The sequence below is a fragment of the Bactrocera dorsalis genome, chromosome 5, assembly GCF_023373825.1.
Source record: "Bactrocera dorsalis isolate Fly_Bdor chromosome 5, ASM2337382v1, whole genome shotgun sequence".
Taxonomy (NCBI): Eukaryota; Metazoa; Arthropoda; class Insecta; order Diptera; family Tephritidae; genus Bactrocera; species Bactrocera dorsalis.
Genome location: NC_064307.1, coordinates 25,094,278 through 25,122,098, shown reverse-complemented (window position 1 = coordinate 25,122,098; position 27,821 = coordinate 25,094,278). Strand labels below are relative to the sequence as shown.

The window sequence follows — 27,821 nt, the reverse complement described above, 5'->3', positions numbered from 1 at the left end:
AACGTCTATGACATCCAGCGCCATGGAAAACGATGAGAATTTTGAAGAAAAAATTATTTAACCGCCCTTCAAAAAATATGTAAGGCATTCTTTTGCAATTTTAAATTCCTATCTGAATACGAATATTAATAACGGGTGATCCAAGTATAAAGACTTTTTTCCATAGCTTGTTTTGACAGATCACGCGTGAGTCGTGTCAAGCTGTCATGTTATTTTTGTTCAGTATTGTTTGGTATTACATGCAACAAGTAGTGAAGAAAATATAACAGCATCAGCTAAGAGTGTACAAGAAGACCGTGGACAGTGGATTCGGCGCCGTTCGCAGCAACTCAGACAGACGTAGGGAACGCTTTTTACGTCTAGATCTTAAACTGAAACCGTACAAAATACAGTTTGTGCAAGAGCGGAAGCCGCTCGACTTTTCCAAGCGACATCGCTGCGCTATATGAGCTCTTGAAAAATTCCAAGAAGATCAGACGTTTCGGGCCCATTTATGGCAAGGGGTAAGGTAAAGGGTAAACAAGCAAAATTGTCGCATTTGGGACGAAGAGCAACCTGAAAAGATTCAAAAGCTGTAATTTCACCAAGAAAAAACGGTTTGGTGAGGTTTGTGGGCCGGTAGAATCATCGGTTCATAAATATTTCTTCAAAAATGATGGCAATGAAAACGTAACTGTCAATGACGATCGTTATCGCGCCATGATAATCGACTATTTGATGCCTGAAATTAAAGCTTGTGAGCTCGGCGACATTTGGTTTCAACAAGACGACGCCACTTCTCCCACATCGCACCAATCAATGGACTTCTAGAGAGTACACTTCTGTGAGCAGATATCGCCAAGAGACAAGATCGTATGATATCACACCGTTAGACATTATCCTGTAGGGATATGTAAAGTATACAGTTTATGCGGACAATCCCGCTTCGATTCAGGCCTTAGAGCAAGACATCACGCATGTCATTCGCCAGTTACCAGTTGAAATGCTTGAACGAGTCATCGAAAATTGGACTCAACGAATGGAATATCTGAGACGTGGCCGCGATCAAGAAATAGATAATCTTCAAAAAATAAATGCCAAAGAATGTTCTTTTTACTGAAACAAGCAAGAAAAAATTTATCTTTAGACAAAAATTATAGAATAAATGTTTTCTAAACTAGAATACCCTAATAGATTTCAAAATTAAAATTGAAGGTCGAAACGAAAAAGCGCATATCTTGGCTGACAACAAAATAAACAGCCCATGCAAAAACCATATGTTTCGTGACTGACGTCAGCTCATACCCTGGCATGGGCGTACTGGGAGTTGAGCACTTTAGAATTGATGTTTTTTTTTCGAAAAAAAAAGTTGTGTATTTTTTTTTAGAAGAAATCATTTTTGATTTAAAGTGTTGGCACCCAGTAGGAAAGTCTTCTTCAATCGAAACAAATTTCTATATTTTTGTTTCGATCTCGTTAGCCTGACATTTTTCTGTTAATGTCCGTCAAAGAAATTTGCCGCTAATAGAACTTGTCTTTTAAATATATTTTTTATTTGTAGAGCTATCTTTTCTCTTATTTATTATCAAGTTAAACATCAGAAAGCCGTCAAAGGCTCCAACTGCTCTAAAATCAAGTCAGTTTCAGACATGTTAATTACCAAGCGGCCCAAAGGCGGCATGCTTTAACCAATTATCATATCGCCAGATGACTCAGCGATTTGCCATGAACTCTGAAATATTTCTGCTTCTACTGTCTGCAAGCGTGGAAAAAAAAATATTATCTCCACATACGATAAAAATTTAAATTTATCTTTCGACATTATTCAAATGAAATATTTATGCACAAACATTGAAAATTTAACTTTTTAAATGTGGATGCATTACCTCAATGTACCATTAACCTCGGTTATATGTAACTCGGCATGTGGAATTTTTACAAAAACACTTTCGTTTTTAAACTTCCTTCGCACTAAAAAGTATAGAAAAGATGGTGTATTGTGAAATAAGGTCGAAGACACTAAAAATTGCACCCCTGCATGCGAACCAGCATACTTGCAGAGTAGGCAGATCAGCTAATACTGTTCTGTACTAGCTAACCTCTGAGATACAGAGTTCACTGGAAGGAGGGAAATTAATATTATGCGCCTTCCTAGACATTGAAGGTGCTTTTGACATCACGGTACACAGGAATGTGACAGCACCGGTGCCCAGATGGATAGAGGCCGTACTGCCCATCAGAATAGCTGAGACCGCAATAGGGGATGCCAGGATTAGTCTGGGCATTACAAGAGGCTGCGCACAGGGTGGAGTGCTATTTCCCTATTATGGAGCCTTGTCGTAGACGGCACACTAGTTCTGTTAACCAACAATGAAATCTGCTAACAAGGATATGCGGATGACATTATTATATCTAGAGGAAAATTCGAGGACACTCTCTTCAATTTAGTAAAAAGGGGATTAAGCCTGTCTAAGGGACGGTGCAGTGGGGTTGAACTCAATATCAACACCTCCAAGGCGACCATCGTTCAAACAACAGTTCGGTGTAGTTTGTGTTCCGGTGGAATCTTCGGTCCTAATTTCGTAACCACAATGACGACCGTTATCGCGCTATAATAACCGACTATTTGATACCTGAAATTGAAGCTCGTGATCTCAGCGACATTTGGTTTCAACAAGACGGCGCTACTTACCACGCATCGCATCAATCAATGGATTTGTTGAGAGAACACTTCGGTGAGCAGATAATTTCTTGTTTTGGGCCGGTCACTTGGCCACCAAGATCGTATGATATCACACCGTTGACTTTTTCCTGCCCGGAATATCCCGCTTCAATTCAGGCTTTGGAGCACGTATCACGCATGGCGCAATTCTCGAATGAGTAATCGAAAATTGGACTCAACAGATGGACCACCTGAGACATAGTCTCGACCAGACTTTGAAAGAGATAATCTTCAAAAAATAAATCCCGAAGAAAGTTCTTTCGAATAACAATAAACATTCCCCATTCTTTGAAAAAGTAGGGAACCTTGAAATGGATCACCCTTTAATTCTGCAATATTGTCTTCAAGCCATAATTTTTCGAATAAGTTAACGAAGCCACATTATGAAACCCTACATTAAGATCCGATTTTATTTATTAAACGCTGAACATAAGCAAATACATATACCACGGCCAAAATGGTCCTCTCTTTCAACCTTAAGGCCTGTTCACAATACAATTAATCGCTCAACGTTCGTACATTTGACGCAGTACAGCGATGAAGCTGTAGGCCTTGCTCAGTACGTTCGTAAAACTGGGCAAGGACAAGTCAACAAATCCGCCACCAGTAAAATTAAATGGTTGTTGGGCGTTAAGCAGGAAAATTGCGAGTGACTTGCGAAATCGTTGATCAAAGTGATACCAAGACGAGCCATAACCATGAGCTGCGAGAGTTTTATTCTACAAAGAACAAATAAAAAGAAGAAAAAATCATAAATAAAATACTCTCAAAATTATGCACAGACCCACCTGTTCATTAACCTCATTTCCGAACCAACAATAGCCGAACAGCTGAGTAAAAATGCAAAAACAATAAAAATATATTATCATCTCGCTGTTTGAGTTACTAGAGTTCATAGTCGCCTGAAAGCCCGTCACCGCAGATATAACCAAAGAAGTGAAGAATTGCAGTAATATGGACAGGCGAAAGATATGTTCAACGTCATCACGCACGCTGAAAGCAAAAGAGGGTAAAAGAAGAAAGAAAGAAAATTGTTGGTATACAATATTACAATTCGTAAGAACCAGCTGAGAGGGAGTTAAGATGTAATGTGACGTCAGCAAAAAGCTGTTACTGTTCAAATAGCAGAGAATAAATTTAAAATAATTCATTCTACTCACGACTTCAGTATGCAATGATGCTCCACAATGTCAGCCATTCGTGCATTGGGATCACGTATACGCTTCATATCTCTTCTCACGTGGCATTCATGCAAAATAAGATCATCAAAAGTCGATTTGATGATATTTAAATGGCATCGTAGTAAATTCATCATACTTATATTTAAGTAATCAACCGTGACAATTTGAACGGCGAACATGAAGTCAGTGACACCTATATAGACCACCTGCAAGAAGAACGGTAACCAAGCGGGCATTGCGACACGATATGGAAATATTTGACCAGCCATATCGGGATCTGAAAAAATAACCAAGAGTATATCAGTTCAAATATATGCACACGGGAATATAAGCAGTGTTGCCAACTGATTTCAAACGCAATGGTATAATTTAAAAAATCATGTCATGGTATATCCAAAGGTCAACCTGTTTCGAAAGTATTTGAACCTACAAATTGGCTTTAAGAAGAATAAATTCGAAGGAGTATACCGATAAGTGGATTGTTTATTGTTGCCTGTTGAGGTGAAACATGGATAGTTGAGAATTTCCACTTCAACAATATCAAAAACGCAATTGTGTATGTGTTATTCTGGTTTTATATGTCAACTTGTCATCAATACTATATTTTTCTTTGACTCCCAGGCAAACATCTGAATAAGATGTCGGATGTCTTCGGTACACTTCAAGTTAGAGTCTGAACTTCCTCGTACAGCTGATAAGGGTTTTTGGCATTTTTAAAGTTAAACAAACTCAGGAGACTTTCTACATACGAACGCTATTTGTGTTCTTTACAGTATTTTAAAATATTCAGCTCGGCAAAACAATGGAATCAAACCCGGAAACTTTTCGTCCGATCTTTTTTTTACAACTTGCGACGTGGATTTACTCATCAGGAGTGCATCTATGAACTTAATTAAATTTTTGACGCTGAAACTCCGTCAAGGACCAGTGTTTATCGATGGTATGGTAAATTTAATCGAGGTCGTCGGTCACTCCAAAACGAAGTTTGGGAAGGTGATTCAAAATCAGTTGTTATTCCGAAAACTATTGATGCTGTGTGCAAACTGATATTGCAAGATTGAGGCAGTTAAAGGTTTTAGTGGGACCAGCATACATAAAATTTGTCAACCGCTCAAAAAAGAGTCGTGTCGATTGGTCGAGAGATTTACTGAAAAAGTACGATAGTGGCTTGATCGATTTCGATTTGATAAGTCCGTATAGTCCTCACATAGCATCGGATGACTTCTTTTTATTCTTAGAGGTCAACGTTATCAACACCTGTATAGGCGATAGAATTATCTCATTTGGGACAAAGAGCTACCTGAAGGAGATTCAAGAGCTGCCTTTTCATCGAGAAAAAAACAACGGTTTAGTGTGATTTGTGGGTCGGTGGAATCATCGGTCCATGATAGCCAACTTTTTCATGCCTCAAATCGAATCTCGTAATTTCGGCGAAATTTGGATTCAACAAGAAGGCGCCACTTCCCACACATCGTATCAAGCAATGGATTTATTGAGAGAACACTTCGGTAAGCAGATAATTCCACGTTTTGTCCGGTCGATTGGAAGTAGGGAGCCTCGAAATGGATCTCCCTTTAGTTCAAACACATGGAAAAGTATATAGATCTTAATGGAGAATATTTTGAAAAACTATAAAATGAATTTCTATGATTAATATTAGTTTTTGTTCTCCAATCCCGGAACACAAAAGGTTACCCTTGTATATAAATATTTCCGCATATTATATGAATCCATCGAGAAAAACTGTGTTGGCAAAACTGCTTGAATACACAAATTGCAATTAAGGATTACTTTCTTACTTATAAAAACTGAAACCATCGCCACGAACCCGGTGAATCCAACTACGGTGGCATAAATGACGAGAAAGAGCTTGTTTTCCATCTCAGCGCGGGCAAATATCTTGTGCTAACGTAAAGAGATTATATGAAAAATATTTAAATATATTCATAAACATTATTACTCGAAGTATTTTAATTAAAATACATTGACACGGTTTGGGGCACGAAAGCAAGGTAACGCCAGCCTATGCCTATAACTCCAAACTAGTCTCTTCAGACCTTGTGGCTTTCAGCTTTTATTCAGGTTAATAAAGCGCTGAATCTCAAAACACATAGACAGATAAGTCTAGCCTTGTACTCTTACCTGCGCATCCGTTTTAATGTACGACTTCGTAGCGCGTTTCAGCTTCAAAATGGCTCCCTGCAGAGTTCTCAAGTGAAACAATACGTTATAAATCTAGAAAAATACGTGACTACACATTAATAATATAAAGTGTAAGTACGTATAAGGCAAGAACCTTCAAGGCGCCAGCGAAATGCGACATTGTCAGACAGAAGTTTTGTGTGAACGCATAAAAATCCGGCCAACAGATGTACAAATCATAGAATTCGAAAAGAATGTAGAAGAAATTTGTGAAAGTCAAAAAACTACCGTAGGTCAGCAATAATCCATTCACAAGCCGTGTTCGCTGTAGCGGCACAAACCATGGCGATAACGGTACACCCGACATTTGTGACAACCAAATATTAAATTCAATGGAACCGATTTTCCCTTTGCCCGCCTCGGAGGGGAATACACGAAAGTACACTTCTTTTAATTTGTCTAGAAATTCAGCCATTTTACTTGACGCTTTCAAAACACACACCGAAATGGTAATACGCCTTAAAGTATGCTTACATTTATAGCAATTATTTTGTTTTCGCTTATTTTTGGCACTAATTAGTAGGTGTCGACTTAAGGCGTTTAAGCGTTGAAGAGTCAAAAGTTTTTGCTAGCGTTAACTTAATTAATCAATAACAGGTGTCGCTCAAAACGTCTCGATTGCCCCGTTAATGAATTAATTACTTTAAATGGAGCCTTATTGACGTAGTCTTCTTACGCACGTGCCTATGCATCGTGTTGTACAGATTGTCCTCTGTCAACAAACTATTTTATTTCTTCAACAATTGTGAACTTTGGCTTATAGTTTACCTACATCTACTGAAGTTTTCACACAATACCTCGGGGGTCTGTATTCGTAGCTACTCTTGTCAATTCAAATATATGTATTTCGAAAATACCCCCAATATATTTTCAAAAATATTTTGGTCTCTTAACACTCGCCTAACCACAACAGACCGGCATTCTAAGCTGTCAATGTGAGATCACTGTTAGGATCGACCTCTTAACCTAACTCTCTCCTCAAGCATAGTAGTCATAGTCTACACATGAAATTAGAATTATAAGGATAGCCACGGGGAAAATATTACCTTCCAATTTGAGACCGTCGGTACTAAATATCCTTAGCTTCTTCTTCTTCTTTATTGGCGTGTACTCCGCTTACGCGATTATAGCCGCGTTTACAACAGCGCGTCAGTCGTTCTTCTTTTTCGCTCTTTGGAACCAATTAGAGATTCGAAGTGTAGCCAAGTTCTTCTCCACCTAGTCTTTCCAACGGAGTGGAGGTCTTCCTCTTCTCTCTATAAAAATCTCTTGGGAATGGCCAGAAACGATTCTTTTATATATGGCTCAAGCAGCTCACGACTTCCAATCTTAAACCAGAGGATACGGGTACAAACATCCCCTAGAAGGCGAGCTAAAGTGAGAAGACGAAATTGGCAATGTTTTCGCAGATCGAAGCGTTCATGAACGATATGTCCAGAACATTACTTAGATATATTTGATGCCAGTTTCCCGCAACGAAAAGAACCCAGATAACGCTCATCAATCTATCTTTTGGTATCAAAGCATTTTTTCCACAAATAATAACTGAACTCAAACAAGTAAGACTCTACTCAAGATCTATCGAATCAATACATTCACATTAACGAGTTATTACTGTATGTGTTTTAGGTTTTTCTTTCACACGTGCTATGTCAATTATGCCTATAAATAAATTAATTACAGGATCCTATTTGCTATCAATGTAATTTATTGCCTGGCCTCTGGTCATGTCGGTAGAAGCATTCCTGAGAACAAAACTTTCTATTTATATAGTTTTCGCGAGGAGCTCAGTATTTCATTCATAAAACACTTCGCAAATGAATAAGGAATTGAAGTTTTGTAGAATCCTAGGGTTGTACACAATGCTGTAACCCGAAAATTTTTGACAAAATTCGAGAGCCTTGGGTTATGGTTTTTACGGGTTTACGGGTTTTTCAATAAAACCGGTACAAATGTAGACCGATGGGGACAGCGACGACAAATTTTTTCCCGCTCTTTTTGACATTTCTCTTCAGTAAGATTTGCCATTTCATCATAGAAAAATATTCGATCTAACAAAGAGTCGAAGATATTAAAATTTACTACCGAAATTCGGAGTTAGCGACTTCAACTTTAAGAGCCAATCAATCTCTCACATGTCGTTCTCAAGAGTTGGGCATCCCTATGACGTTGTTGTGGCACATTTTGCGAAAAGATCTTGGCCTGCATCCTTATAAGATCAAATTGGCACAAGAGTTGAAGCCGCTTGACCACCAGAATCGTCGTATGTTCGTGAATTAGGCTGAGCAACAACTTAAAAATGATACTGATTTTCATTGCAAAATCATCTTCAACAATCATACTCATTTATAGCTGAATGGCTTCAGCAATAAGTAAACTATGCGTTATTGGTCAGGCAGCAATCTACACGTCCTCTATGACTCACCATTGCATCCCGAAGAAGTTACGGTTTGGTGTGGTTTATAGGCCGGCGGCGTCATTGGGCTGTACTTCTTCCGTGATGATTAAGATCGGTACGTTACTGTGAATGAGAATCGCTACCGCTCAATGATAACCGAATATTTTTGGTCCGAATTGGATGATGTGGGCTTGAACAAAATGTGGTTCCAACAGGACGGCGCCACAAGCCACACAGCGAATGTAACAATCAATTTATTGAAAACCGAGTTTAGTGAACGTGTTATCTCACAAAATGGCCCAGTCAATTGGCCACCTCGGCCGTGCGATTTTACGCCGTTAGACTACTTCCTGTGGAGTTACGTTAAGTGTATGGTCTATGCCAACAAGCCAGTGACGATTGATTCGTACGAATATCGACCGTGAAATTGCAGCAGTATCGGCCGATTTATGCTTGAAAACTGTCGAAAATTGGGTTCAGCTTCTGAACTGATGCAAGCGTGGCCGTGATGGCCATATAAGAGAAATCGAGTTGGTATGACTATCAGTGACATTTGTTCCAAAGGTCACATCAAAATAATCATTAGTGTTTAGTATACGGGTGCCTTTCAACATAAAATTTTCATTAAATTTTTGAGTGTGGAAAAAAAATTCTGGTGTCAAAACGTTCAGAATGTTGGAAAAGACTCTCGGTGATAATTCTTTGTCGCGAGCAAGGGTTTGTGATTGTAACAAATAGGGTCGAGAACGTCTTAACGACAAATCACGTCAAGGACGGCCATCAACATCAACTGATGATCAGCACGTCAATAAAATAAAGGAATTGGTGCTTGTGAATAGACGAATAAAAGTCAGACATCTTACTGGCATCACTGGAAAATTAGAAGGATCAGTGAAAACCATTTTGAAAGATCATTTGGGGCTAAGAGAAGTGAAAGCACGATTACATCTAAAATTACTCAATTTTTTCGAAAAACAACGTCGTGTTAACGTTTGTGAAACAATGCTTTCCGACTACCAGCATGTCATTAAATGTCTTATTATTGCCGATGAGTCTTGGATCTATGCTTACGACCCGGAAACAGTCAGTCAATCGGCCGAATATCGTGGCAAAGGTGAGCCGAAGCCGAAAAATCTATGTTAAAGCAGGTCTAAAATCAAGGTTATGTTGACAGTTTTTTCGATTATCGAGATGTGGTGTATTCCGAAATTCTTCCGACCGGCCAAACTGTCAACAAGGAATATTATTTGAGTGTTATGCGTCGTTTGCGCGAAGCTATTCGTAAAAGGAGGCGGGAATTATGGGCCGAAAACTTTTGGTTTTTGCACCACGATAATGCATCACCGCATACTGCATTGAAGGCTTTTCCAGAAATTGAGTTTAACAACTACTTCGAGGATTGGAAAGAGCGTTAGCTCAAGTGTATTGTGGCCAAGGGGAGGGGGAGGCTCAGCAATTTATTATTTTAAAATGACTGAAGTCTCATACCTGACTAAAGTTGTAGAAGTGATGTATAATTTCTATGTATATCAGCGCTTACCTAGTACTTATCACGTATCCAATACGGTAACATACCCTACCATATTAGATTCTCTTACGTATTTTCTCTGTTTTATTCCAAGAAATTTGCATTTGATAAGATTTTGTATCTTCCGTATTTCGAACTTTTCAACCAAGCAGCCTCGTCAGGAAAACAATGGAGAAGTTCAAAAACAATTTGAAACCTAATTTATGCAATTTTGTTTTACCGTATTGATAATTGGCTTTACCGCAATGAAGCATCTCTTTCTTCTTCTTAGAATATGGACGTAAAGTCGTTATAATGAGTTGATGGAAGGTCAGCGTGGTTTTTTGTAAGAAAAAGGCATATGTCAGATAAGAACCATGTGAACTCCTTCTTTTCTTTTGTAGGCATGAGAAATATTGAACTAAATTAAACTATTGTGGCTAAAGTAGTTCTTATTATAATTATCACGCTCGTTGCCACTTCTCTGAAAACTGTTCAAAACTAAATTTTCCCTCATTTGTAATTTCCCTTTTTTTGTTTTGTTGAGTTAAACTAAGTATTATACTTTATTTCTTCAAATTCAAGTATTATAGAAAAACACGAAGAAGGAAAACAGAAAGTAAATAGGTATAATAAAACTACAGTTATGTAACGAAATCACATCGTAATATCCGTAAGTCATGATGAATGTGGACTGCTTAACACATTCTGATAAAGGTTTTTTTTTTAAAGCTTTTTGTGAAAGTTTTTCACGAAAGCTCTATGCGAATTTTTTTTGTGAAAGTTTTTCGCGAAAGTTCTGTGTGCGAACTTTTCATGAAAGCTATGAATTTCAGCGTGAATACACTTGCCGCAGGAGCGCTATGACAGTATAAGATTTACTCAAAATACCAGTGAAACTGGGCAGCGACAGAGACATGAAACCGCCAGCCGTAAAAACAAACGGTGTTTGCGAATTGCACATAAATATTAAGAGTGATTTCTTGAAGCGCTGATCGAACGCATACCAATGCGAGCCGTAACCGCTGGCGGCCAAAGTTTTGCTCTGCAAAAAAAAATTCCAAAAAATTAAAATGATTTTCCAAAAAAAAAAATATAAAAATATTGCACATGTACCTGCTCCGACACTTCATTGCCGAACCAACAATACACAAATAACTCACAAAAAATGCAGCCACAATAACAGTAAATGAGTGCAGCGCCATTTGAGTTCTCCACTTTGACAATCGCCTGAAAGCCCGTCATGGCGAATATAATGAGTGAGGTGAAAAACTGTAAGAGCACAGGCAGGCGAAAGATATCCTCCACATCATTGCGCAGACTTTGAGTTTAGAAATTCAAGAAAATATTTTAAATTATAGGCTAAAATTGTGTAAATTCAGTGACTTACTCGTGGAGCAGGCAATGGTGTTCAACTATGGTGTGTAAGCGCTTGTTGACTTCTTCTTGTTCCCTCGCGTTAACACAATCCAATTTGAGCTCCTCGAAAGCCAAATTGAGTATTTTCAATTGAAAACGTATCTGATTGATCATGGTCACATTGAGATAGTCGATGGCGACGATCTGTAACGCAAACACCAAAACACTCATGCCCATGTAGGCTAGTTGTATGCCGAAAGGCATCCACTCCGGCAATTTCACGCGATAGGGGAATATTTGACCGGCAACGCCGATGGGATCTATTTGTAAAATTATTTTTATTTAATTAAAAAATAAATTAAGGTTTCATGGAATTGTTGTATTTTGGGACTAGCACTTACTGTAGAACAGATATATGAGGCCAAGTACGCCTGTGAAACCCACCAGTGAGGCATAAACGGTTAAGGGTATTTTATTCTCAAATTCCCCACGATAAAAGGCAACTAACTGTAAAGTAATTTTTTTAAGTAAAGTCAACTTCTTAAATATCACTTTAAATCGTTTCAATAACCTGACTTTTTGAAATCACATAAGTTTTCGCTGCGTACTCAATTCTTCTCACCACAAAGGCTATTTCGTCCAGCCGATAAATAATATTAATAACCTAAAAATTAAACAAATTCCCATTCATAATAAGTTTATATTAAATTTCCTGGAGTTTTACCTTGAATACTCCAGCGATATGTGTCAGGGAGAGGCAAATATTCTGCGTCAAACTGTCCAAATTGGGCCAACACAAAATCATATCGTAAATTTCGAAACCCGTGTAAAAGAATGTCACCGCCAGCGTCATGAGCACTCCATAAATGCCAAGCGCAATCCTCAAGCGCGTTGACTCCGCCTTTAGGCCCACCACAGGCACCCCAAACAACTGTGCCAACCACACATTGTACTGTATTGAACCGATTTTGCCTTTGGATGCATCGGATGGAAATATACGCGAGGATAATTCTTCCAGCTTATCCATTACTAGGCGCTCTCAATATTGTAGCAGGTTTGCAAAAGTGTTTCGAGACTGATTGCTTGCGCAAATTTATATAGTGTCAGGATTATAGTGTATTTTGTAACCTATTATTTATTTAGATAACTATTATACCTATATGAGCACATATTACCGAAATATGCAATACCCTTTTGAAAAATTAACAGAACTCAGCTTTTCGAAATAGCCTTAGCATTATTAAATGTCAATGAATACTTTGGGAATTTATTGAATTACCTTCGGACCGGACGGAATACCATATATACATATGTACATATAGAAGTATTAATTTAAAAAATTAGGGAAATTTATTTTCAAAACTCTCGTTCAATAATTCTGTATTTACGTCTTCGAAATCTTTTCGAACAATACAAAATCCGCTGTGATCCACTGCTCAATATTCAAGGTTTAAAGTTGGAACTTCTTTCTAAGGGATACCCAAAACTGAAGCCTAGAATTCGTCAGGTTATTATCAATATTTAAAAATTATAGTTTTGATCAAATATTTAGACAACCGAAACAGGAGTTTGACCAAAATGTGTGTCCCAGATTGTCATAGTTAAGGCGATCATAATCTTCCAACTGCATTACGATACGAAAGCTTCTTATGAAATCCATTCGACGTTGAACGGGGACTTACAAAACTTTCGGAACTTTCAAACGAAGCACTACCTCGATATTACTTAAATTTGGGCTTTATAGGATTGAAAAAAATTATATTTTTAGATATATTTATGTAAATCTCTCAGTCTCTTTTCGCCAAAGAAATATATATTTTAAATCATTTGACACTTACTGACATGATATGCAGACGCCTAGCCGATAGATCTTCGGGGTGCAATCCAGGTATCATCAGGTGGCTGTATATCGTGATCGTAAGGCCTATTTTCACTTGTGGACCGGCTGCTTGGGCATCGAAAGCAACACAGTGTTCGGCAGGCCTTCAACTATCGAAGCTGCAAAGACTCGCCTGTGTCTCCCGTTCGGGGGTAATGCACAATTGTCCAACTGCAGCAATTGAAGATGAGCTGGAACGCACACCGCTGCATCTAGTGATCAAACAGGCAGCGAAACTAGCCATGCTGCTCATGGCAGCAGAGGGTTTTAGCAAAGTAGGCCTTAGGAGAAGAATCACCACCGGCCCTTCTTCCAAGAGAGACAGCGTTACGAAGAAAATAAACTTAACAAAGAAGTTTAAAGTTACTCTCGGCAGTGAGGCGGAGTATAGTAGCTCCACGCTCGACGTACTACTGATGGGCAGCACTATCCAGTGGTACACTGATGGCTCGAAAACACAACTATCGCAACCAGCGTATCCGTTATAGTCAGCGATAGTCAGGCGGCAGTAAAAGCGATCGCAGCTTATGAAGTCAAATCGCTATTAGTGGAAGAGTGTATAAGAAGGCTGAACCACCTATCAGTTTACAACCGTGTATACCTGATCTGAGTGCGGGGTAAAGGGGTAGCCGGCAATGAGCTGGTCGTCGACCAAACCCGCTCTCCCGCTCTTCGTCGGCTTCCAGGATGATGGGACCAGAATCATGCATTGTGTTGGGATTCCACAACCGGAAGGAGTTCCTCCGCATGGAGGAGAGAGTGGGGAGAGAACGGCACTGGCAGCAGACTACAAAAATGCGTCTTGTCAAGTTCTACTGAGAAGTTACAAGCTCAAGAACGACTTATCCAGCATGGACAATGGGCATAGTTTATTGCGCAAACTGTCGGTTTTGCGCCAAGGAGCAGGAAACTCCAACACAACTGCTTCTAGATTGCCCAGCATTTTGTAGAAGCTGGCTCAAGGCTCTATTATCCATCTAAGTACGTGGACAGAGATCACATCATCTCCGTCGCGCCCAGCAAACTCCTGGAATAATTCAGAGTGCTGAACCTTTGTGGCCAAATGAGATATAGGAGCGAGCACAATAGACCATAGTTCGCAGTCAAAATCTCAAATGTTTTCTGTCTATGTACCTATCGACTTTTCGTCGAACAAAAAAAGTTTAAAATACGAAATTATGCACTAAACGTCTGAGAATTGATGAAAAAAAATATAAATATTCAGCATTTTCAATTTCAAAAGGCATTTTTAACCTCCATTTTTGAAGTGAATTTCCATTGTTCCTTAAAAATTTGAATTCCGTTGGGATGAGTAAATGTTCACATGTCACTTATATAATATTTATCTGAATAATATCACATTGTGTAATAGCTCACGATTATCTCATCAATTATTCCAGTTTACCAGACACATTTCAAATTAAATTGTGTTGAAAGCATCAATTTGCTCACGCGGCGGCAAGCAACTTAGCACCTAATGAAGAAATTAGGCATAATACACAATATAAATAAATCATATAAAGTGTCGGCTAGTAGAGGCGTTGTGTGAACCCAGGTGTGCAATTTTGGGGTATTTTTAACATCAAAGGTTGAAATGTGTGGATTTTTTGACGACTCAATTTATTTCTCGTTCAAAATTTATATTGCAAAGTGCTGCTGAGTGAACAGAGTTGGTTTACAGAACTAATTAATTGTATATAGAGATATACAGTATTAACTCAAATTTCAATATCGATTTGCAAACTTTTAGATATTGCAATTTCAAATTGAGGTTATTATTAAGCGTTCTGCATAAACACAAACAGCTTAACCCTTTGAAGGTTGGAGGATATTATGATCTTATTAAAGTAACTTGTATGGTATCGTGGATCATGTTTGGGTATAAAGAGTGATCCATTTCGAGGCTCCTCCTACTTTTTTAATAAAAAAAACCAAAAACTTCAAAAATATTTTTATTTAATTTGTAATAAATAACTCCAGTTATAACTTATTCATTTATTAAACTCATATTTACTTAAAATTTACTATTTACATTTTTTCTAAAATACTTTTCATAATAGCTAAGAACTCCTGCGTAGTGTTATTTTGTCGTTCAATAGCATCAACAAGTCTTTCTGTTAATTCTTTTCCAACCTCTACCACTGCCTTCAGCAAATCATTTTGCTCTTTTGCCATTTTTAGTATTTCACCCTTATAATTCCTCTTTCTAGTTGCTGTTCCAGCTGCTGATGTTGAGGAACTATCCAGTGACGACAATGATTGCGAGCTGGAAGGTGGCATTGCTTGCGAACACAGCGGTTCAGATAATGATACTGCGGGTGGGATTGGTACTGGTGATTCTGTAGGTGTAGTTGACAGAAACGGCAGGAATGTTGATGACGATGTGTCCTAAAGAGGAAATAATTTAAATACAAGTAAGATAAAGAAGTAAACTCGCAAAATTTATGCTTACCACGAAATCAAACAATTCGTTTGTTTCTGCATTATTGGCTGCCTTCAGTTCGATTATTTGCTGAACTGCATCAAAAAGTTTCCACTCCGACGACCCCGAGGGTCCAACTTTTTTCTTTTCCTCTCTGTAATTTCATAAAAGTTAATATTGTTAAAAAGGTTATGGGGATGCATAATATACCTATATCTTTGTGTTAAGTTTCGTATTTTGACATGCACTTCCTTCGGTGTAAATTTATGTTCCATTTGCACAGATATATCTGTATAAATATGCAAATTGCGCTTAGCATGTCGCAAATCTTGGGCTCGTTCACGCCACAAATCAATTAGCTCACTTTCGTCGCTGGTCGTCCAAAATATGCGTTTTTTATTTTCTGCCATCTAGATATTTTAAAATTTGTTGTTTGAAATATACTTGCACATAATTTAATTAACAATATTAAAACTGCTTACCTCTGACGCTTTTCAAAATATATTTAATGTTTACGTTTTATCTTCTTCTTTATAACAATCACCATTCACAATAGCAAAAATCGGCAATTTTTGGGCAGTGTTGCCCCAATTTAGCTGGATTTACTAAATGCACTAAATTTTTACTAATTTGCATTAACATGAATCAAATGCGCAAACTAATTCGAGTAAGGCCCGCTATTGCAAATTATGGCTGTCGTCTGTCAAGGCTATTATCACCCGTGTTCAGTTCTCATATGGCTTAGATTAACAATCCGCAAATAAATCCTAAAAATTAAAAAAAAAAAACTTTTGAACGCGCTCTTTGAATTATATTGTGAATGGTAACTTCAAGGAAAGAGAAGTGTCGAAACTTTTTTTGTGAATCAAAACAAATAAGCAAAGAAGAAGAAAACAGCTGTTAGCTATACATTTTATCGGTGTGAATATAAAGCCGTTTTGCTCTTAAAAAATATTTATTAATTTATTGCAAAGGAAAAATCAAATAAAATACAATTATGGATCCAGCTCTATTGAGAGAACGCGAGGCGTTCAAAAAAAGGGCCATGGCCACTCCCACGTAAGTTTATCAAACAATAAACATTTGCAATATTTCCAAATTATATTTTTGCACATAGTGTGGAGAAGAAGCCAAAAGCCGAAGCGCCACCACCCAGCCAGCCCAAAGATGATGCCAAGAAAAAGATGCGTCCACCCAGTGCACCTAAACTGGATTCAAACACGTAAGTTCCTCAATAAATATATAAATTTTCATATAAACATGGAAATATTTTTAGATACAAAACAATGTCTGGAAGTTCACAATATCGGTTTGGTGTATTAGCAAAGATTGTCAAACATATGCGTACTCGACATCAGGATGGCGATGACCATCCTTTGAACATAGATGAAATATTGGATGAAACAAATCAATTAGATATTGGGCAATCCGTTAAAAATGTATGCACTTGCCTAGAAAAAACAGTGGTTAATAATATTACTTATTATTAATTTGATTTTAGTGGTTAGCCTCCGAGGCACTCATAAATAACCCCAAAATTGAAGCTACACCTGATGGTCTACGTTTTAGTTTTAAACCCGTATACAAAATTAAAGATGGAAAAAGTCTGTTGAGGCTACTTAAACAACATGACTTGAAAGGCTTAGGCGGTATATTGTTAGACGATGTGCAAGAGTCGTTGCCGCACTGTGAAAAAGTACTAAAAAATCGTGCTTCGGAAATAATATTTATAGTACGACCAATTGACAAAAAGAAAATACTATTCTACAATGATCGCACAGCTAATTTTATGGTAGGTGTCGAAAAATTAATATGTTTTTGTTGTAAATAATATGCTGTACATCAATTGTCGCAGGTGGATGAAGAATTCCAAAAGCTGTGGCGTTCAGCGACCGTAGACGCCATGGATGATGCGAAAATTGACGAGTATCTGGAAAAACAAGGTGACTTTACTTAAAAGCGGTGCTATATAAACATTTTTAATATGTATGTGTTATCTTTTCGCACAGGTATACGTTCAATGCAAGATCATGGCCCTAAAAAACCGGTGCCAAAACGTAAGAAGGCTGCAAGCAAGAAACGGCAATTTAAGAAACCAAGAGATAATGAACATTTGGCTGATGTTTTGGAAACTTACGAAGACAATACATTAACACAAAAAGGCGTTAATCCCACGTGAAACAAAAATTTCGCAATTAATGTGTGTGTAATGTGAATTTATTGGAATATACTTTAATATGCCCGTGCAAGATATTTGTTCTTTTTACTTGGATATTGTTGTTGTTCTGCATGTTATGCTAATTAGTATTAAGGCCGTTATAGGGCAGCAGAATAAAAAAACCGGTTGTGCTTATAAGCTTCAAATTATTAAAAGCGTTACAAATTATATAGGGCACCGACTCAATTAGTGCCCCTTTCCACTTATCCATAGGCACTTTCTAAAAAATTAGTTAATCCAGTTTCAAGCTGTTTTGTATTTTTAATCGCTGCTTTCATAATATTTTCTTTTTCGTAAACTTTTTTTTTTTATTATTTTTTGACTAATGCCAATTGGCGGTCGTGCGTGGTTCAAGACGATTATCATTTACATACGCACATATGCAGAGATATAGTGGCTTTTGCTGTTTAAATCAATCGGTAATAAATATTATGTCAAGAAAGCATAATTCTTAAAACCGATAAGCGCCTGCGCTACACAGCCTTAACAGCAGAAGCAAAACAAAAAATATAAAAAATCGAATATCCCCGAGTGTGTTTGTACTGCAGCGGCAATTAGCCAAAAACCAGCCAAACAAGCTGCTGTGTATTGTTATCGCTTTAGTTGTGTTTCCACTTCAGCCACATTGCACTGTTCAAGTGTGGGTGAATATTTTAGTTTTCTTTGTTTTGTTGTTCGCTCGTTTTTTTGTTTTGTCTGTTGTTAAAAGTGCCACAAGCAATTGCCATATTTAAATTGGCTCATACATTTGCAGTCATTTCACGCGTAAACGTCGCCGAGACCTGGTCGAAAACTTTGTAGCTGTGCATTCATAAACCAAGCCAACAAATCGAATATGAAGGTGTTGGCACCGCTATTGGTGGTACTTGCCTTGAGTGTGCAACGCTCCTGTTCGGCGGGTGATGAGTAAGTATTCTCGTATTTGTCGCAATAATAAAGGATATTAGTTGGCCTTTGCGTGAACTTACTGTGGCGTAACAATGAAATTTATTAATTAATTTCAGTCTTATATACGGTTACGAGTGTCAGCAGAGTAGATGTGTGAAAGTTGAGCTAGATGCGCAGAACTTCCAGAAGGCCATAAGTCTGCCAGTGTGTCGGTTGTTCTGTGGCGATGGTGTGCCCGGCACCATTTGGCCACGTCCAAGTGGACTTGTTAATTTCGATAATTACATGTTAACAGTTGATCCAGACAACATACAATTTATTTTACCCACCTTAAGCAAGCAAGCACATCTTTGGGCGGCCAGCAAGGAACGTTTCATGCAAATGCTCTACGCAGGCGTGCCGAATAAGAATATATTAAAGAAAGGTGGTCGTCCATTAATTGTGACTGTGGAATTGCAATCAACTCTGGATGATGTTGTGCCTAAGCTAACTTTAGACACCGATGAAAGTTATACGCTACAAATTAGCTCAAGCAATAATAGTGCGGCCACGGCTACAATTACAGCAAGCAATTACTTCGGCGCTCGTCACGGCCTGGAGACGTTATCGCAAGTACTTATTTACGACGATATTAGACGTGAGTTACAGATATTGGCTCGTGCTGATATTGATGATAGGCCAGCGTTCAAGTGGCGGGGTTTGCTTTTAGATACATCACGTAATTTCTTCAGCGTGAAGTCAATAAAACGTACGCTAGGTAAGTTCATGTAGGGAAACTTTTTTTTCCTTTTTGAAGGTTATAAAGCTTCGGTACAACCGAAGTTGACATTTTATTCCTGTTTCATTTAAATCCCTCTGTTGTAGATGCAATGGCCGTGGTGAAATTGAACACATTCCACTGGCACATCACTGATTCGCACAGCTTTCCACTGGAAGTTAAATCACAACCTGAATTATATAAATTAGGCGCCTATTCACCACGGAAGGTTTATAGTCATGAAGATATTGCGGATATTGTGGAATATGGACGTGTGCGTGGCATACGAGTGATGCCGGAATTCGATGCACCGGCGCATGTCGGTGAGGGCTGGCAACATAAGGATATGATTGCTTGTTTCAATGCTCAGCCATGGAAAAATTATTGCGTGGAGCCACCGTGTGGTCAATTCGATCCCACCGTTGAAGATTTATATCCCATTTTAGAGGATATATATCGTGAAATGTTCGAACTCTTCGATCCGGATGTATTTCATATGGGTGGTGATGAAGTATCTGTTGATTGTTGGAATAGTAGTAAGCGCATTCAAGACTGGATGCTACAAAAGGGTTGGGGCTTAAAAGAATCTGACTTTATACGTCTCTGGGGACATTTTCAAACAGAGGCACTAAACCGCGTGGATACAGTTGCACACTCGCAACAACCCTCCATCACACTGTGGACAAGTCGTCTCACTGATGTACCGTACATCGATGATTACTTAGATAAGGAACGGTACAACATACAAATATGGACTACGGGAGGGGACAGCAAAATTAAAGACATTCTAAAACGTGGTTATCGCATTATAATATCAAATTATGATGCCCTCTATTTCGATTGTGGCGGTCCTGGTTGGGTGCAGGGTGGCAACAATTGGTGTTCACCATATATTGGCTGGCAGAAGGTGTATGACAACGATTTGGACAACATTGCTGGCGATTACAAGTCTCAAGTTTTGGGCGCAGAGGCAGCTATTTGGTCGGAACAAATTGACGAGCATACTTTGGATTCACGTTTCTGGCCACGAGCCAGTGCTTTGGCGGAGCGTTTGTGGTCGAATCCGAAACAGTCGTGGCGTTCAGCTGAAGCGCGTATGCTCTATCATCGGCAACGTTTGTCAGAATTGGATATTGGCGCGGAATCAATGCAACCAGAGTGGTGCTTACAGAACGAAAATCAATGTCCCATAGATGCTTACGATCGAAAATTTTGAATCTGAAAGTAATACTCGTCTTGCTTGTGTTCGGAATAATACTGATAATAGGGCTGTTTGATGCAGAATATCCAACAGCAAATCGGAGTAATTTCGGAGAAATGTCAACTTTTCGTATGCAGAGAAAAGTATCTAAAAGATTCAAAGAACAGAAAGTCTAGCTGATTATTTGGGTAAATTACACGGTACATTCTAAAAAATGTAATTTATACACTAAACGTGATATTATATAGCAAACATACCTATTATCTTACTCGTAACTGTAATACATATTTTTGAAATGTTTATGTGAGAATTGTTAATAAAAATAACGGTTTTTTTGAAAAGAACTTCTTCCATAAACTGATATAATTTGACGAAGTGAAATCCTTTGATCGAAAATATATGATTGAGGGATTGTTTCCAATTTTATACCAATTATTTTGTGAGTCCATTTCCTTTATGTAGTTGATATTAGTAAAAATTTAATATTTCTAGAGGATTAAAGATAATTAGGTTTTTAGCCTCACCGCTCTTAACATGCAAAAAATTATCATTTTTGGTACCAAAAATATTGTGTTTACCTTAAATGGAACTAAAGCTTTATTTCTGCATACATACATACATAGAATCACGTGGAATATACATATATAAACAGACGTAGCTTTTGAGATACAAATTCGTTAGTCTAGTTTTGAAATGTTTAGTAAGCAAAAATGTAAGTGTGTAAACTATGCCTTTAACTTAAATATGAATATCATGACCCAATTATATATTTAGTGATTAGCCTGAAGATGCTCCCTCTCATTTACTCATTCCAGTCTTCCTCATTTCGGCCGAATTTGTATACCAGACTGCCAATAAGGATAAATACATTCTGCATTAGAAGAGCTACGCCTGGCCAATTGTCCTTTTTTTCTATTAATTAAAGAATAAGAATATCAATAAGTCATGTTTGTCTGCCGAAAAGATCTTCGATATTATTTTTAGAATTAAGTGTATTTTTAAATAACTTAAAACTTACTGTTATTGATAAAGTCATCAATCATAACCCAGATAGCTGCTATTATCGATGCAAATCCCATAACGAAACCAATAAGCAGATAAATTTTTGCAATACGTGCGCCGGACTCGGATGTGTTTTCTTCCGAAATCTTTTAAATCGTAAACAAAACAACTTATGTAAAAGTCTGTTAAGAGGGATTAAGTATGTTATATACTTACATGCGAGTTCTTTACGGTGTTTACCATAAAGAAGCTGATTGTACCGAAAACTCCTATGAAAACATGTCCGGTGGTTATTTGTTTTTGGCTGTCTACTGACATGGCATCGATCAGAACCCACCAGCCAGCAAAAAACTAAAAAAATATAAATAAATAAATTACACATATATTTATGCATACATTTGCATATATGTGATTGCTTTTGTAAACAAAGCAAATGTATGGAGTTAGCTATAATCAGAGTACACATACCAGAAACCCAGAAATCAAGGCTGAATTTTTATTACGAGCTGTTTCTGAGGTGAACAATTCACGTATATTTTCTAATATAGCCATTTTCGCGTAATTAAATGTTTTATTTCTTATTGAATTCGCGAATAATAAATTTTACTGTGAAAAATATGTTGACTAATTGCAAAGAAGTTATGAGACTGCTGTCAAAGCAGTCAGAGGTGCATTTTTAAATACTACTTCATTTGGTTCTACTTAAGTATTATTGCGTTGGTCTTTTCATTCGTTTGATCCTGGATCTTTTTATACGTTTTAATTATTCGTTTGAATATAAGAAATTAATAAGAACTTTTTAAGATTTAGCATAGAAAATAAGAAAAAAATCCATTTAACAATTTATAATATATGCATTGAAGAGTCTGAACTTAAATATATCGATAATAACCGATCAGTCATTGCAATGTTCCGATAAATTTCCAACAATTCCTTTAAACAGCCGACAGAGAACGTATAATATTATACGTTCTCTGCAGCCGACGTTAAACAAAATAATAACACGTGCAGTAATACCTAGTGTTTTTCTTAAATTTATAAATCTATTAATTTTAAATAATGTCTTCTTCTGAGAGTGATGAATCCGAGAGAGAGATGCAAACAGATGACGAGGAGCAGGAAGAACCAGATTTAGATGCTAGTGACACCGAATCTGATGAAGGCGATGAAGACGAAGAGATGGAAAATGAATCCCAGAAAAAACTATCGCTAGAGCAGAAGGTTGCCGAAGATATCACAAAAAAATATGCTGAACGTCAGGGCAAACAATTGTATATAAGATTCCCACATAAACTGCCCGAAGATGATGATGAGTTCCAGAAAGCCGCCAAAGCATTATCTCCATTAATATTGAAAGCGCATAAACCACGACAAAAACATGCACGTTTTTGCTTGGTTGATTTCGGTTCACGTGAAGATCGCGATACCGCCTTAAAAGCTATAAAAGCAGCAGCAAAAACGGGCGGCACAAAAGTAATTGTATCAATACCACGTACCGAGAGCGATGAATTCGTGCAAGAATTAGTGCAACGTAAAGTGAATACGTTGGAAAAGAAAAAGGCTAAAGCGCGTTTGAGACGTGCTAGCAAATTAGCATTGCGTTCGAAGAATTTCACATCCTCCATTGTTATAACGAACCTACCACAAAGCGCTTCAGCGGGAGAAGTCCGTAGATTATTTCCCAATGCTGTTGATGTACATATAAAACCACGCAAAGGCAAGTTAATCGCCTCCAGTATAGCGACGATCACGTTACCCTCAACAATGGAGGCGCGTGCTGCTATGAAGAAGAAACAATCATTAGGTGGAACAGAGCTTATTGTACGTTTCGATACACAAAAAGCGAAAAAGAGCGGTGGAAAAGCGAAGAAAAATAACATTAAGAAGTCATCAGCAAGTTCTGCGTCTAAAACAGATGAAATTAAAGTATATGATTAAATAAAATTTTATTTGTAATTACGATTTGTGATGGTTTTATTTAATGTTAATTAATATGAAGCTTGTAAATTTTCTAAATTGCTGCTGTAACATAAATTGTTCACCAAAGGTTGTATCGGTGTGTACTTATATATCTTAACTTCGTAATTTACTTACATGAATACAGCAGAAATGATTCAACCATGTCTATCTGCTGAGGACTAGTCCTTCAGTTTTTGATATACCGATCATTTTCACACGTTCTATTCTTTTCAAGCAGGCGATATCAGCACAAGGTGGCTTATGGCTGCCATACAAACTGAGCATCAAGGTCAAGTTCTCGTATGGAAAATTTTTCTATTTGACGAAATCTCCGAGAAATTCTTCACATCGGCCTACTATAGCTTACAGCTATTATACAAACTGTCCAATCAATTCTTTTTTCTGTGAAGTTTTTTTTTGCTTTAGTGCAAACGAAATTAACTTTTATTTTGCTTTTAACTTTCAGACTTTTAACTTTTCTACAAATATGCCTCATTCTGTGAATATAAAAACAAATATATTTTATTTGAAGATTTATTGAAATCATAGCGTAAACCAAATACGAATAAAAGAAAATACTAACATACGGTAAATAGTAGTTGAATTACATCTTTTAAGCAAGAAGTTGTAAAATAATTACATCCATTATATTACACTTTTTTGTATTTACATATATGTATGTATGTACTTGCAAATATTAATTTGTTTGTTTAACATTTATATGTTCCGATATTATTTAGAATAAAATGCAATTAAGGGATTACATATGTATTTCCGAAAGAACGTCTATTTTCTAAATATGTATATATTTTTATTTTTTAATTTTAATTAAATAAATCTTCTTTTCACAATTTACGTAAGTCATAATTATTATTTTTGTATTTCTTATCATTATAAACAATTCACCGCCAATACGATATTTGATGTCAATTAAAAAATCCTTCAATCGCGTTAAACATACATACATTTGTATGTATTTACCGATGTTTGCAAAAACTTTCTGCTGTCACACACGGTCACAATCAAAGCGCGAGCACACTTATCAGCAAGTGCAGTGTTTACATGGCTAATATGTGTATATGTTTATTAAATGTATCTGTATACATGCATTAAAAATTTTTACGAATATGCTGCTAGAATAATAATTTTATATACCGCATTCTTAGAACCGACGATTGAACGAGTGAAAAATTTGTACAAGTCTTCGCTTCCCGATAGCGCCCTATTTGTGTTTTATAGAACGCCATACTTATCAAACAGTCTCAAATACATAATGATTATTTATTTAAAAAGAAATAGACCTTTATATATATATATATATAGTTATGTATGTATATATCATTTCAAATAATGCACCGCAAATGTGTGTTGTTTAAATTAATATTTTTCAGTTAACACGAGCAAATAAGCATTAGTTTAGAGCAGCACTATTTTAATATACAAATTACAACGTTTTGTTTTTAACGGTAAAAGTATGAGAATATTTGTTCATTTGTTGTATTACATTATCGCTTTACAACATATGTACATATGTCGTTTTGTTATTCATACATATATGTAGTGCAGAAAAAGGTTATCAATTATTGTTTGTTGTTGCATTAATAGAAATGTAATATGAAGGGATAGAAGTCGCGATTTATTGCGTATTCGTAGCTTACTTTAGTTTTATCTTTCCACTTTTGTTTACAACTTTTTTTTTGTAATATTCAATAATTATGTTTGCAGCAGCCGTTGTCTGACGGATGGTGAAGATGTTGGTGGTGCGCCAGATGATTCCGTTGATGTCTGTTGCGTTGGTGGTGGTGAGCGCAACGGGAACGAGGGCTGTACAAAGCGTACACGTTCCACATCTATGGACGAATTCGGTGGCGCAGTATTAGCTGCTGCATTAAATGCTGATGTGAAAGCGGTGGCGGCTCAAAGGGTATGATAATTGCGTTCATTGCGTGCCTTGTAGAATTTGTAAGCGACCAAACTGATCGCTAAAATGCCCAAAGTCAAAACAATGCCACCGATGAAGGATGGAAAGTCGAAGTGATTGCATGGTGGGCGGGGAGTTGGCGGAGCAGCTGTTGTAGTAGTTGTTGTAGTAGTGCTGTTATCAGGAGCCAGTGTGGTTGTTGTAGTGGTACTGTTGTCAGGAGCAAGGGTGGTTGTTGAAGTGGTGGGAGGTGTAGTAGGTGTGGTAGGTGATGGAGTTGTTGGTGTTGTAGGTGGCGGAGTTGGTGCAACAGTTGTAGTATTATTAGCAGGAGGGGTAGTGGTTGGTAATGGTGTAATAGTTGTGTTCGTTTCAGGGTCGGGTTTTATGGAAGTTGTTATATTTGGAACTGGGGTTGGTGTTGTAGGAACGACTGTTGGTTTTGTTTCATTTGAAGTAGCTGTTGTGATTGTCTCCGTGGTGCTTGCTATTTCTGTGCTATTCTTAGCCGTAATTGGAGTTGTTTCGTTGGCTTTATTGACCGGTAGCGTAGCATTGCTGGATTCTGTAAGATAGGTTAAAATATTTTTAAAGATAAGAATTCGCATAAGTGACTAATACATATGTGTACTTCAATATGTAGAGAACTCAGCAAAAAACCACAAAAATAATCAAATATATTATTTATGTATTATTATACCGTATACTCAAATCATGCTAAACTTCTTTCGATCCTGAATACTTGTATGCCTTATCTGAAGTGAGTCATCAAAAGTTCGACTGAAGTATGTGTGTAAACTAAAGATTGATATATTTTCAAAGCGAGCTAATTTTATTGCAAACCAAAAACCGTTTTTTGTGTATTTTTTCCTTTATTTAATTGCCCTTTGTTCACGGTAGTTACATGTATTTACTAATTGCTTTATCAAACTCATTACTTTAATTGAAACTCAAGACATGAACATATGTATATAGGTAAGAGCATGCAGTATATCATATAAATTAATTTGACATACCTTGACAGTAAACCGATGAGAATACTCCTGCCAGAAGGCAGCACAAAAGCAAACCTCTCACCGATGATTTCATATTTAATCTGCTCCTCTTAACTTCCGTGTAGCTTAGCGTATGCAGTTTTTGCTTGTTGCAGTAATTTCCTAAGTGCAGTGAAAATATATATATCGCACTTACGTTGAGGGAGTCCCTACGTCAACTATGCAGTAGTTCTCGTGTTACTCGAATCTTCCGATTACCAAGAAAAATGTTCTAAGCGATACAAAAAAAGAGAAATAATTAAATGCGCAAATATGTAGAAAGACGTGCGGGGGCATCCAAGCAACAGAACTGTGTGCTGTGAATCTCTCCACCCTTGTATATAAGTGGTTATTATCGCCCTTTATTCTACTTATAACATTTTGTTGAGTGCGACAACAACAAAATGTATATATCACTTCACAAATTATTTAATTAAGCAATTTATTTACCAATCACTTTAATCCTAAAATCGCCAGTATTTTCTATAAGAAATATCACCAAATTTATTGCATATTTTTCTCAAGACTGACTGGCTGGCTGATGACTGCAATTGAAACGCAGGGATGCATTAAAAAAGAGTTCACATAGGGTTACCGTAAACTACTCTTTTAATATAATAAATATATATTTTTTTAGTCATTAACAAAAATTAGGAATAAAATCATAGCTAATCATTCTTATTGCATATTTTTAAATTTCTTGTTTGTCAATCACTATATTAAAGTTTTTAGAGTAAATTTTATTTTAAGTTTTCAAAGAATGAATTAACACGTAAACTCCGATAAGAAAACTCTCCATTATCGTAAATCTTACTCTCCATAATCTGTTCGCTTCTACCATGAGAAGTGTTTTTCCCCCTACAGAGAACTATTGTATAATAATAATATGTATGTATGTATGCATATAGCTGGTATAATATAATTATAGAATGGAGTGCTGCGATAAGTGCACCTAGTCAATATACATATGTATATAATTTTATACGTTCTTTGCTTCGTTAAGTGTTTCCCCCCTAATATATACATACATTTTGAATGAATATGAGAATTCTTTTTCAGTAGAATAATCTTCAAATGTTATATTATAATGTATTAATGGCTTTTAAAATTAGATTTGAACGGTTTCCTAAAACAAAAACATAAAAATGGCTTTGTTTTACACGAACTACCCTACTCCTCCCTTAATCCTCAC

At 37.0% G+C, this 27,821-nt stretch overlaps 7 protein-coding genes across 7 annotated transcripts; 3 read left to right on the top strand and 4 right to left on the bottom strand.

Moving 5' to 3' along the window:
• Window positions 1-3,109: 3,109 nt before the first annotated feature.
• Window positions 3,110-12,480, bottom strand: LOC105224900 (uncharacterized). The gene is made up of 13 exons (XM_049457795.1): window positions 12,073-12,480; window positions 11,920-12,012; window positions 11,750-11,855; window positions 11,380-11,668; window positions 11,106-11,310; window positions 10,827-11,034; window positions 7,700-7,746; window positions 6,179-6,652; window positions 6,025-6,117; window positions 5,682-5,787; window positions 3,862-4,159; window positions 3,490-3,694; window positions 3,110-3,420 (listed from the first exon to the last, which is right to left on the bottom strand). The coding sequence occupies exons 1-13, from the start codon at window positions 12,373-12,375 to the stop codon at window positions 3,208-3,210; spliced, it is 2,640 nt and encodes an 879-aa protein (XP_049313752.1). The 5' UTR covers window positions 12,376-12,480; the 3' UTR covers window positions 3,110-3,207.
• Window positions 12,481-15,202: 2,722 nt separating this feature from the next.
• On the bottom strand, window positions 15,203-16,268 carry LOC105224859 (uncharacterized). Its single transcript, XM_011203081.3, has 4 exons — window positions 16,132-16,268; window positions 15,860-16,059; window positions 15,680-15,803; window positions 15,203-15,615 (listed from the first exon to the last, which is right to left on the bottom strand). Exons 2-4 carry the CDS (start codon window positions 16,057-16,059, stop codon window positions 15,256-15,258), a joined length of 684 nt encoding a protein of 227 aa, XP_011201383.2. The 5' UTR covers window positions 16,132-16,268; the 3' UTR covers window positions 15,203-15,255.
• Window positions 16,269-16,498: 230 nt separating this feature from the next.
• LOC105224860 (general transcription factor IIE subunit 2) lies at window positions 16,499-17,900 on the top strand. The gene is made up of 6 exons (XM_011203082.4): window positions 16,499-16,708; window positions 16,767-16,871; window positions 16,926-17,088; window positions 17,151-17,441; window positions 17,505-17,592; window positions 17,659-17,900. Exons 1-6 carry the CDS (start codon window positions 16,647-16,649, stop codon window positions 17,826-17,828), a joined length of 879 nt encoding a protein of 292 aa, XP_011201384.1. The 5' UTR covers window positions 16,499-16,646; the 3' UTR covers window positions 17,829-17,900.
• Window positions 17,901-18,417: 517 nt separating this feature from the next.
• On the top strand, window positions 18,418-21,057 carry LOC105224861 (chitooligosaccharidolytic beta-N-acetylglucosaminidase). The gene is made up of 3 exons (XM_011203083.4): window positions 18,418-18,773; window positions 18,872-19,512; window positions 19,620-21,057. The coding sequence occupies exons 1-3, from the start codon at window positions 18,703-18,705 to the stop codon at window positions 20,726-20,728; spliced, it is 1,821 nt and encodes a 606-aa protein (XP_011201385.2). The 5' UTR covers window positions 18,418-18,702; the 3' UTR covers window positions 20,729-21,057.
• Window positions 21,058-21,281: 224 nt separating this feature from the next.
• On the bottom strand, window positions 21,282-22,380 carry LOC105224862 (transmembrane protein 50A). The gene is made up of 4 exons (XM_011203084.4): window positions 22,184-22,380; window positions 21,932-22,066; window positions 21,732-21,861; window positions 21,282-21,625 (listed from the first exon to the last, which is right to left on the bottom strand). Exons 1-4 carry the CDS (start codon window positions 22,265-22,267, stop codon window positions 21,516-21,518), a joined length of 459 nt encoding a protein of 152 aa, XP_011201386.1. The 5' UTR covers window positions 22,268-22,380; the 3' UTR covers window positions 21,282-21,515.
• Window positions 22,381-22,670: 290 nt separating this feature from the next.
• Window positions 22,671-23,677, top strand: LOC105224863 (nucleolin). Its single transcript, XM_011203085.4, has one exon. The coding sequence runs from the start codon at window positions 22,775-22,777 to the stop codon at window positions 23,651-23,653; it is 879 nt and encodes a 292-aa protein (XP_011201387.2). The 5' UTR covers window positions 22,671-22,774; the 3' UTR covers window positions 23,654-23,677.
• A 513-nt stretch (window positions 23,678-24,190) lies between these two features.
• On the bottom strand, window positions 24,191-27,233 carry LOC105224864 (integumentary mucin C.1). Its single transcript, XM_011203086.4, has 3 exons — window positions 27,080-27,233; window positions 26,612-26,861; window positions 24,191-26,160 (listed from the first exon to the last, which is right to left on the bottom strand). Exons 2-3 carry the CDS (start codon window positions 26,682-26,684, stop codon window positions 25,592-25,594), a joined length of 642 nt encoding a protein of 213 aa, XP_011201388.1. The 5' UTR covers window positions 26,685-26,861; window positions 27,080-27,233; the 3' UTR covers window positions 24,191-25,591.
• Between the last annotated feature and the right edge of the window lie 588 nt (window positions 27,234-27,821).